At 40.6% G+C, this 12,186-nt stretch overlaps 1 protein-coding gene across 2 annotated transcripts in view; it reads right to left on the bottom strand.

The window, feature by feature from the left end:
• The window catches only part of LRCH2 (leucine rich repeats and calponin homology domain containing 2), a 181,624-nt gene that overhangs the window by 82,422 nt on the left and 87,016 nt on the right, over positions 1-12,186 (bottom strand). The window contains exons 12-15 of one of the 2 annotated variants that reach the window (XM_088453038.1): positions 10,466-10,534; positions 8,394-8,439; positions 4,349-4,459; positions 1,259-1,303 (exon numbers count right to left, since the gene is read on the bottom strand). In XM_088453038.1, the coding sequence (XP_088309164.1) occupies positions 1,259-1,303; positions 4,349-4,459; positions 8,394-8,439; positions 10,466-10,534 (271 nt within the window). The remainder of the gene's footprint in view (positions 1-1,258; positions 1,304-4,348; positions 4,460-8,393; positions 8,440-10,465; positions 10,535-12,186) is intronic. The other variant, XM_088453043.1, reaches the window with a different exon arrangement.

Raw genomic sequence — 12,186 nt, 5'->3', positions numbered from 1 at the left:
CCCTTGGATCCGGCCATGGTCCCAAACATCTGGGGTCACCGCTAGCTGTGACCCCAGATGCTTACCAGCATCCCCGGATCGGTACCGGCGTTCTGGTACAGGCGGGGGTGTAGGGAAGACAGCATGGACGTCAGGACTGACTGTCCATGCTGTACTTCCAGATGTGCAGCCACAGCTGCAAAGACGAAAACTTCAGAGGCTCTTCATGGCCCCCCTCTAACATGTGCATCCAACTCCGGCCGAGCACCAAACTAAACTGAGATGCCTTGGCTCGGGGGCGGGGTATAGGAGGGTGACCCTAGTGCATCCTGGGAGGCTGAAAGCTTTAACTCTATGGTGCCCGATGCCTGACGTCATCACCTATACCCCAAGGTATCCTGTGGATACCCTATGGACCCTGAAGTAGAAAGGTCTGCGTTCCATCCAATACAAAAAGGCTTACAGGGGTGTCACTAAATAAATACAGGAAAGAAAATATATGCCCCTAATAATTAGGTACAGGCAGATGTAGCAAGCATTAAACATGGCACAACTACACTCTTGCAGCCTCAGGTATACAGACAAATTACACTGGGAACACTAACCTGAACCTCACAGCCCTAGGAGAAATCCAGGCTGGTCAGCAGAGGGCTCTTGCACCTATAGAGCAGCGAGCTGTAAACATATAGTCTTCAGCCTGGTGCTCATCCCTGACTGCCTAAGACTGAGAGCTGGGGTAATTAATAAGACAGGGACCACTTGAGTTTGTTCCCAGCATAATGGAGAAGCTGGCATTCACTAGCAATGAGGATGTATGCTCTTGGTCTTGCTATTACAGTGAAAAGCAGCCCAGGCTAGTTGAGGCTGGGAAAAGACCCGGATGCTCATGTTTTTTTTTTTTTATCTGTGCTCTGACCAGAAGTTAAGAGACAAGACCTAGCTGTACAGCCGTGTGGTTCTGCAACTGACTCAATCACCTCTGCTCAGAGGCTGACAATTCTTTAATCGTAAACGGTTTTAATTATCACCAGGATCTGTCATTAGTGTAAATTACATCTTTGTTCAGGAAACGCAGATTTACTATGGTTCAACAGCGAGCAATGTAGTTAGCAATGGTATTGGAATTTACTAATTACTTATGCATGGAGAAATGCGATGGCGTCAGCACCGTCCAGCGCTAAGACAGTCTGATGCTGGCTACATCTGCACATGTGATCTGGGCTAGGTGTAAAGCACACAGCACTTTGACAAATACAGAAGACCTTTGCAGGTGTCTCACCTCATCATTTTCATTTCCACTTGAGCACTTTCGAGAAGATTTGTTCTGTGAAAATAAACAAATAAGGATAAAAGAAATGTCAGATGAAGGTTAAAGAGAACGTTTTATTCTGGAAAATTAACCAGTTAGGGAAACGGATTAGGGAAGCAGAGGATGTATACTGGACTTCATGATGCATTTTTACAATGACACTATGCAATGCTGGCTGGCTGACCTCAGCAGTGATCCTGAGGAATGACAAAGTTGCTGTATAAAGAAAAACACAGCTTTATTTTATTTGTAGACATTTCATTGTATAGGATTACACATTTCACAACAAACAAAACAAATAAGTGGATTGTGAAAGCCAATTTTTACCAATTAAGTAGAAAAAAAACAAATCTAAAATAATATTTTCACGGGAAACTTTACAAGGAAGAAGGGTCATACACAGGACAGAGCAATCGGTGCTGCCACCCAGGGAGCAAGTCCAAGGGGACAGCACCTGTACCAGGCTTGTGAATGGGTAGTCACCAGGCACATTCCTGGCACATGGCCCACGCCCAGCTTCTTGCTCTGGCAGTCACCTCACAGTGCATGTGATGTTTTTTTAACTTTAAGGTGCGTATCCACTAGCAGATAGAGGAACGACAGTACGATTACAACATTGTAGTCGTACAGTCGTTCCTTATAATGTGCAGTGCCTACACTGAACGATATATCGTTCAGTGCAGACACCCTCCCTCATCCCTGAACATGCACAATCTGTCGTTATAGGCAGATTGACCGGCATGTTCAGACGATGATTGATGTCGAAAACGACCAGCGGAACAGCACATCGCTGGTCGTTTGACATTTTTATGCCAGATTTGTGAACGATTAATGAGCGATTGAACGATAACTATGGCGTTATCTTTCAATTGCTCATTTTAATCGCCTAGTGGATGCGTGGCTTTAGTTTAAAGAATATAAAATGCAGGCAACAACAAACAATCTTGTGAAATGAAGATAAATGTACCTTTTAAATGAAATCCTTGCTTTAGCAGAACACATGGCACTACTGTAGATAATAGCAGATAGATAATATACATAATATAAGATTAGCTCTAAAATGGCCCAGAGTATAATATTTATAGCAATCAATCAGTGTTGCTACTATAAACACAAAGTTTCTCCTATTTATGTGTGTCAAATTATATTTGTTCTTTATGTGTGTCAAATTATATTTGTTCAAATGCTTGTTCACAGGTCAGAGGCTCCGAATGTCAGAGACAAGTGTGATGGAGATGGTGAGATTCACTTACTTTAAACAAAGCCAACAAAATTTGAATTCTCTTTTCTGAACTTCCAACCGGTGGATTACATAACTGGTCATCTTAAAATTCTATGTACATACACTTTGCACTACATCATAGCAGCTATTAAAGCCTTCATTTTAGGAAGCAATTTAAATAGACCATCAAACATAGACAGTTGGGAAAAATATAGATAAAGATAGATCCAATGCAGCGCGTTAGGCCAGTGTGTGCGCTATGTTGCAAATGATACTGGGTAGAGAAAAAGCAGAAAATTGAAGAAAAATAAATTGAATGCAGAAAACCATAGAGAAATGAGAAAAATGATTTCCGGAATACTACATTTACCGTATCTGTGCAGCCACCTAGACTTTATGCTGTCTGAGAGAAGTGAAATTAGCAATATGCCACAGCACTGCGCTTGATGATAAATGTTACATGTCAAAATCCAGGTAATAGAGACAGAACAGTATAGTAAGGGCAGAGCAGTCATAATTATAGCAATGGCTATATAGCTACCGGTTTTCACTGTTGTAGGAGTACATGTGTCTTTGTAGATAAATAGGTGTCCCTATTACTGGCAAAAGGCATGGGCTAGCTAGCAAACGTCAGGATAGCAGTAAATCCATTTGTACGTGTTCAGGGGAAAAATGATCCTAAAATGGTAGCGCATACAAATCAGAGAACAAAAACAATTTGCAACCATTTACAGATTACTGGCAAAACGACAAGAGGCTGATTGCTGGGGAACACGAGCAGAGCATTCCCCATCCCCCACACACAATCTTTGATAGGTAGGTCCCAATTAGATAGCTCCCCTGGAGAGACCTATTGGCAGAGCATAACCAGCGTTTCGGTCATGTGACAGATACAGAGCTCAGCAAATAGTGCCCCATTGCTAGGCTAGCATTAGGGCAGTATTGTTCGAGCTCTGCATCAGTCACATGAGCACAATGCTGGTTATGTTCTGCCAATAAGCTCGCTCTGTGTGAGCTGATTGGGGTCTCTCTCTTATTTTTATTTGTGTAATATGTGCAGAGGCATTGGGCTTCATAGAAAAAAAAAATGGTAATTTAGAAAGTTTATGGAGTCAGTCCACCTTTGGTAAAAATCACCTTCCACAAACGAAAGAGATGCAATTTAGGTCATCCTTAATAAGTTTTGCAGTAATAGCTAAAGAGAGATGCACTGCATATGATACAACAAATTCAATTAGATATCTGAAAGTATATCTAGGGAATTAGGGGTGTGTGGGAGATAAACTATACATATTTTTTAGATTACACAACTACATCATATACAAGCTCATACAATGAAAAATGGACAGTGCAATATAAATGATGAATGTGCCAACACTGCCACCTGCTGTTATTATCAGACACAGGAATATTGTTTCAGATTACAACGTACTAAAGGCACACATCCCCAGACGATTAAATTGAGCGATTGAACGAAAACGATATCGTTAGCACAGTTAAAAAAAATGTCTAAACGGCCAGCGAAGCGCGCTCCGGCTGGACGTTTAGAAATCTATCATCGGACAAATATGTTGTACAATCTGACGATAACGTCAGCTTCAGCATGTTACATTACTAGGTTTTCACTCCAACCAGCCAGATTGGACAGATATCTGACAGAAAATTGTACAGTGGATGCCCAGCTTAATACTTACCGACGGGATGCTGATAGTCGGGATTGTGGAACCGGGATACTAACTGCGGTCAGAATTCCAGCACCGGGACTGTGACCGCCGGCACCCCAACTACATCCCTCTAACACACCAAATACATATCAAAAGATCAAATAACCTTGTTACCTTGAAATACTCTTTCCTCGTCTGCTTGGATCTCCGTCTCTCCTCTGTTTGCCAAACTGCGTACTCTGCTGCTGACCATCCATGCTCATTAATCCGACCTTTCTCGCCTTCCTGTAGAATTAGACGTTATATAAATGTGAAACAAGAGGACATCTAGTTTTAGGGCTTAATTGCAGTGTTCATACCTCTTGCAAAAAAAGTCCAAAAATAAAAAGACAGCACCACCGCATATAACATCTAGGTTCCCTTTTCCCCATTCAAGCAAGTGTTCCAGAATTTTTTAACACACAGCATGACACATTGTGATGTACAATGTAGCAGCTATCCATTTCTTCTAAATATTGTTTCCACTGATTTTGGCACATTCATCAAAACAGGACAGTGACACAGTGGTTTGTATTATTGTCTAGCAAAACCGGGTCACAGATTCAATCCCAGAGTCCTACTTATTGTCATTACGTAGTGCCAATTATAATAAACATTTTCATAACCAGGAAGCCATTAAGTTTAGAATTAGAATCTAGTCCTGCCCTCTACAGATTATACTGTATATATACACACACACACACATACTATATTCAGGATAAGATCCCAACAGAAAGAAGAGAACACAAGTTTTGGGTTCAATCTAACTACATCCTTCCCAAATTAATTGTTAATGCCTCAACTCCAACCCCTCTTACTTTGCTAAAAAAATAAAATCCAATCTGCGGCACCCTTGCCCCTGTTCTCAGTAACGTACACTAGTTGCCAAACACGTTTATCACATTTAAAAATTATTATTCTGTAGTTGCAGGCGGCTGCGCACGGCAAATTTATTACTTTAAAAGAACACAATGAACCAAAGCACTGTCAGAGAGCTGCTGGTATATAGGGGAAGTAAGCCTCTAATACAAAATAGACAAAACCAAAATAAATACCAGTGCTGCTAAATAGGAAACTAGTGAAACAATACCAATGGACAGTTGATATCACAAATCTAAAATTTAATAAAATGCAACAATCCTAAAAAAAAGAATATATGATGCATAATGAAGAAAAATAAATACATGAAAATAAACAAGTCTTCTCCCCAGAAAATTTTTCCAGCAGGGTGGCATCAGGAAGTAGTCGGGTGGGGGCCGTAATACATAGCAATAATAAAATGTTTTATTATGATCAAGAATTTTTTATCTTTTTAGTATCGGACTAAAAAATTTTATTTTGTGTTTCATTTTGTATCACCAATCTTGAAATGGCTTTTTTCTCTTTTCAATGTTTGTAATGATTGGGTATCATTATCCAATAAAAAAAAAAATTTGCTATAAAAAAAAAAAAAAAAAAAATGTTTTAAACCGTGACCTTCTGACTTAAACTTGAAATAACATTTTATATATTAATTATCCTCTTCTTATTAGAGGCCCTAGTTGTCTGATTATGAAAAAGCTGCAAAGTCTGTAGGATCTGTTCCTTTTTATACAGCTCCCAGATATTGTCCCCATATGCAGGCTCCCAAAGTGCAGGGTGGTAGGCTGTTTCTTGCCGGGTGGTGCACCCGCAAAATACAGCCTGGGGAGAATACTGAACGATACTAAAATTGACACATTCGTGTAGATGAACCATGTTTAGTAGTTCCTTAGTGGATACTCCTTCCATATAATACACAGTCATGTGCTGGCTGAATAAAGATATATGACTTTAGTTTAAATGTCCCTTAGGCGCTGAAATTACCGGTATGGATAATAGAATTATTCACAGTCCTTGGCAACATGCAATAGCCAATGCAGATATTCTCAGGGCTGTAGTAATCCACCGGATAATGGTTGTGACGCCAAAGTAAACAGGGGTTTGATAAAGTCCACAAGTGGGTAGCCAGTGAGTGAATAGGAGTAGGTCTGTAGGCTCAACGCGTTTCACTGGCTCAAATCTTATCCAGCTTCCTCAGGAGCAAATGTACTACTTTATGCTAATGCCAGATTCTGTAGAGCTAATGTCTGCTAGCAGAAAGCTGTGCTGATCATTTTACAGTAGTAGCCGCAATCGTCATAATTAGCATCGGCACTTGCACCAGCCACAAGCTAAGTGCAAGAGACAGTCAGAAACAGGCTTCCCCTGGCACAGAGGTTTACATACACATCTGTCCTCATACATCTAGCCTCAAAATGCCATGCAGTGCGACTTGCCTGCGCGAGTGAGCAGCTAGGTCCCTTGCACTCTGCTAGCGTCAGGCATTTTTTTCACCGAAAAAGCATCTAAGTCGCAATGAGATGCAGTCTGTGCTGATTAATTTGATATGTGACAGTTGTATATCTGTGTGCATCTGTATTTGAAACAGAACTCTGAATTTGTATACAAAGTGCTACAATGTAATGGGCTCAGCTTTTTTCATTCCGAGACTCAAACGCACACAAATATACAAGTGTCACATATCAAATTAATCAGCACAGTATGCTGGTGCGTTCTAGTCACATCGCATTGCGACTTAGAAACATCTTCGGCGAAAAAAGGAAACAAAAAATGACGCCTGACGCTAGCAGAGTCTCACAGGACCTGGCAAGTAGAGAGGGGTTTTTTAGCACTACTACAATAAAGATGTATAAAGACAGATCTGCACATGTTCACAACACTCCCACATGGACGGTTACGTGCGATTGCATTGTCGTAGCCCAGTATCCTCCGCCCAATTTCACTGAAAGACAGATCTGGAAAAGATCTGTCCGACTCAGAATGAGCTCCATTGTGACAAATGGGAAAACTGACACAAATAGGTGATTATAACATTTTTCATAATAGCCTAGTCACCTTTCCATGGATACTCTGCAGAATTGGCAGAGCATTTCATTCCTAAGCATACCCAAATAGGCAGTTTACAAACACATTAAAGCTGACAATGCGGAGCAGTAAAAGAAAGCTTTACAGACCCTTTAAATACTTAACTGGCATGGTTGTATGTAGTGCGACCTTGCCAGAGGAAGCATTACATGCGACCACAGAAGCCGCTCTGTCCCCGGCTACTGCAGAGGAGATCCCTTCTGCACAAGTGCAGAACAGATCTCCTCCTTCCGCTCTGACCTCCCTGCAGTTATGCAGTGGTCTATGAGCACCAGCATCACTGCCAGAAGCGCACCCCAGAATTCTGTGTGAATGGCCCTCTGGGGCGCATGCACCTACAGTTAAAAGTGCAGGAAGGGGTTCCCCTCCGAGCACTGGTATGCTGATCTCTGCATGTGCAGAGATCAACTGCAGCAGAGGAAACTGATAGTCAGTCCCCTCCTGCACCACTTTTTGCTGCGCTCTGCATCAAAGAGATGTGTGCAGGCCTAGGCACCGGAAAGGGGGGGGCATCTATTGGCACTAAGGGGGTTATGATGAATGTTAAAATACTGTTTTTTGTCGGGAGGAAATAAACAGTGATGCATGGTGAGGTCAATAGCTGGGGAAGCACACATGTATATAAAGAAATAAAAAAAATAAAAAAAAATATATATATATATTAGGGATGTGCAGGCTCGGTTCTACTCGGTTCCGTTCGGTTCTTTTTACCGAATCTTATTGGCTATCCAAAACTCGTGACAGCTGAAACCCAATAAGATCCGGTAAAAAGAACCGAACGGAACCGATATATATACACACACATATACATACACACACACACACACACACACGTGTGGTCAGGGAGTGCTAATCTGGGGATCCATTGTCAGTTGGGGGTAAGGGTGGGGGCAATGTCATCGGACCTATTACCACAAGGGGGATGGGGGGTTATATTACTGGTGATTTTTTTGATACTTGGAGGGCTATTTTTCATGGTGGGTGGAAAGTGAAATTTGAATGGAGGACTACGGACACAGGGGTTGGGGAGGTGCAAAACACCCCCTACATATATATATTTTTAAATAAAATATTTCAATATATATTTTTAACCTTAAATTTAAAAAAAAAAAAAAAAAATTGACAATTTCTGTGCAGTTGGAGGAAAAAAAATGAGTCAGTTAAGAAGTATAATTTATAGCTTTTAGCATATAGAGTTTGCCACCCAATTCAACATAAAGGGTATATTTCGTACCTGCCAGTTACATGGTGACAATTGTGAATGATCTCCTGCAGGTCCACTGAAACGAGAAGACATACACATTACATACTGAGCATAGACAGTGTTCTCACTTTGCTGTGTGATCACTGTTGCGTTACTTTGCCTGCCTACAGAAGGGCACACAAAACTAAAAATGTTCCACACTTTGCTGGAAAGGTCAATTCAGAGTGTCTTCCATAAATCAGGTTTTATATGGTGGCTTAGCAGTGATCAAAATAAAATGAAACATGGAAAGAAAAGCTCCCCGGTATGAACCTGATTTTTAGACTTGCAGCATTTGGCAGTTTCGGCTTCTAGGGGCCAAATGGCAGAGCGCTCAGAATAATGAAGGAAGCGGAGCACAGTATTCTGTCCTGCTCAGCCACATTTGTGCCACAGTTCATGCTCACACTCAGTTTTATTACCTGTAGTGCCTAAAACAACCTACTTGGACAATAAAACTGCCGGGTTTAACTTATCAAACATTTAAGATGCAACACTGGGAAGGAAAAAAAAAGCAGCTGAAGTGTGCTTACAGACTGGTCAGCTCTGTGTGAGAATGTTACAGGTTAATGCACAGCCTGAAAAATGCAGAAACTAAAAACGGCATTTCCAGATGTAGTCCAACTAATGTGAACAGTGCACTAGCTGTCAAACAAAGCAGAGCAGTATAACAGATGACTCAAGATTCCTCACAGAACAACTATACAAGGAAGATCAAATAGAGTAGTTCCCATTTTACTTAATGCAAATCCTGGAATAGAAATAATTCATGACTAAAAGGCCCCCATACATCAGAGATGGAACGCCGCGATCGGTTCGGAAAAGTCGATGTTACGTGATCCGTCGCAGGATTGGTGAAATTCTACATAATAAATTTTATTGATCTGCCAATCACGACCATTTTTTGATCTTAAGCGGCAAATCTGCCAACAAGTTGGATTTCACCGATCCGCCATCTCTGGATCACCGTGTCGCGGCGATCCGTCTCTGATGTATGGGGGCCTTACCAGTCTTGTACAAGATCGTTTATTACGCCACTGAAAACTGTACATCGTGCGAGGCTGAAAGGAAAAAAATATTCTTGTACCTCCTACAAAAATCCCACCATCACCGTTTACATTCTCTTCCATAGACACTGGAGACTAAAGCTGGCCACACATCTAAAGATTATCTGTCCAACCAAGCAACTAGTTGATTGTATTCCTTATCAGATTTTCATTCTAACCAATCAGTAATTTGCTCCCAAACGCTGGAAAATGGACCAAAACTGTTGTTTGAACAAATAGTTTAGATCAAATATTTAACAAACTTGTCTGAACGACCATTTTCATCTGTTTTCTGGCATTTAGGAGCAAATTGCTGATCATCAGTTACTCCCATACGTTACCAAATTTCATTCCAACCAAATCAACAAGTTAGCTGGTTGGATGCAAGTTGGTCTAGTGTGTGGCCAGCTTTACAAATCAAAAGCTTTAGGATTTGTGTGCAACTTTGGATAAATTATTGCTCACATTCAGGTTAAAACAAGCGACACCATTAACAGCAGATGAAGAAATTGGAACAAGAACAGACAGAATAAGAATTGCGTAAATCACCATTGCATTAAATAGGTCATGAAATAGATCCCCATTACATCTCCTTTGCCATTGGCACTGAATGCAAATGAGAAGGTGGAGAGCAGAACAAGTAGTTTAAGCTTCAGAAAGAGGAATTATGATCCCCAAGTGCCCATCACTTGCATTTTCTACATGTACCAACCCTAGGACTTCACATTGAAATATGCTTTCCCCAAAAGGTATTAGAATGAAGCCTCAATAGTTATTACAAAGAGCTCTATGATACCTTGGCCCCACTACCAAATTTCAAGGATAGGTTAAGAACCTAAAAGTACAAAATAGAGTTACTAGAGAATGTCTCAGAGGAGTGCAGTAAGTCGTGTTATTCTTTTACTCCTAAGAACTGTAATTATAAGCCAAAACAAATGTTTATCTATTGAAAGCTGTAACAAGGTGCATAATGTCAAGCTACTGTATTTGAGCGTGAGAATAAAAGTTATAAAGTACCATTTCTCTGATCCCTTGCTCTGCTTTGGTCGGTCTTTTGTGCTTCCTGAAGTGGCGTGGTTAAGAAATCTGTGAATAAATCAAGAAGCCTGCTTGAAAATTCACCCAATAGCCCCCATCTATGATGTGTTTTCCAGAAGCGAACAGAGTGTGTATGTGTATACATTAAAATAGCTTCCATAAAACGGATGCACATGTGTAAATTAGGTCCCAGGTTAGAACATGGGTATTTAATTGTGTCCTAACTAGTAAGAAAAAATATTTAATTTGTATACAATTTGTCTAAGTGATCGATATTGTGCTAGATAAAATTAGCATTAGGACTCAAACAAATAGAAGATTACAGCAGGGTGGTTTAAAAGGGGTTTCCATCTTCGAAGATTCTTCATGATTTGTGTCTATATGACTTTTTCTACCTGCATGGCTATATTCTTCTGGCGTACAGTACATTAACTAGGCAGAGTGGTGTATTTCCATTCCCCTTAAACATGATCCAAAACTGTATTGTGGATAAAAATGCATCAAATGTGTAAAGCAGATCTACGATCTGTTCTATCCAAGTACAAACACTAAAGCAGGTCTCAGCGGAAAATAATGAAGCTGCAGATTAAATTATGGTTTATTCCAGACATCTCTATCTCGCATAATAAACTACAGCATTATAATTGCTCACCACCTATGTGACATGTTGAGAATTTTATTTTTTTATGGGCTATAGTCCGAAAATAGTAGCTTTCAGGGGTTACCCATAAATATTAAGTATCCCCTGTATGTATCTGAAATCTTCTGCTGTCCCCTGTTTTCAGTCGCAAGAGCAGCCCCCATAAATTTTTATGGGGGCTGCTAAACTGAAATTTATTAAACTCCAGAATGGCAGTCTATAGATGGTGTTAGCTAATGTAGCCTAAGGGATACATCATGCAAAATATTGCAGGAGAGGAATCCTAAGGATCCCTCCCAGAACTGTCTGCTAGCACGTGTGTAGACTGGATAACCATGCACACCCAGCAGCGCCTGGAGACCGAATCTGAAGTTATCAGAGCCGTGTCCCTGCATGATATTTTTGGAAAATGCAAGCGATACTTCATTTCTTATTGCTGCAATGTTTGATAAGAAATTATAATTATTGGGACCAAGTCGCGATAATTGGTAAATATGCCCCTAAGTAACTTTCACTTTGTCAACCTATTTTAATCCATCAGCCTTGAAAATGTTCTCGCTGGAGTATGTGGGGATTCTCTAATGTAAAAGTAAACAGCCAAATTAATTGAAAATATTTTGTCAAGAAATCTTGCGTTAGTGCTCAGCGCCAATTTTCAGTCTTAAAAAAAATTACGTAGGATTCAAAAAAAGCTCAATATGCTGTCACAGAATATGAGCAATTAAAAGAAGTATGGTTCTACCTCTTTATAACACCATTATAGAAACACAGGCCACAGGACCCAAAAAGGAATATTTTAAAAAGGACTCTCCTGAAAAGAATATACACCTGTTTGGTGGTAGAAAGCAGGAGAACGGTTGTAGTTAATTAGTATACTGTATATCTGATGGTGAGATGTAGTTTAAATCCCGGCGTGCAGAATTGCGGTGCTCAAAATCCCGGCGCAGGCATTCCAACGGTAAGTAGTGGGGTTAGGCACTTGGGGGCAGGTTAGGAGGCGGGGAGCAAATGTCGGTATCCTAACCCTGTCGAGATGCCCGCGTCTGTATTCTGAAACCCA

The sequence above is a fragment of the Taudactylus pleione genome, unplaced genomic scaffold (genome assembly GCF_031769625.1).
Source record: "Taudactylus pleione unplaced genomic scaffold, aTauple2 ptg000039l, whole genome shotgun sequence".
Taxonomy (NCBI): Eukaryota; Metazoa; Chordata; class Amphibia; order Anura; family Myobatrachidae; genus Taudactylus; species Taudactylus pleione.
This window is presented reverse-complemented; position numbering and strand designations above follow the sequence as displayed.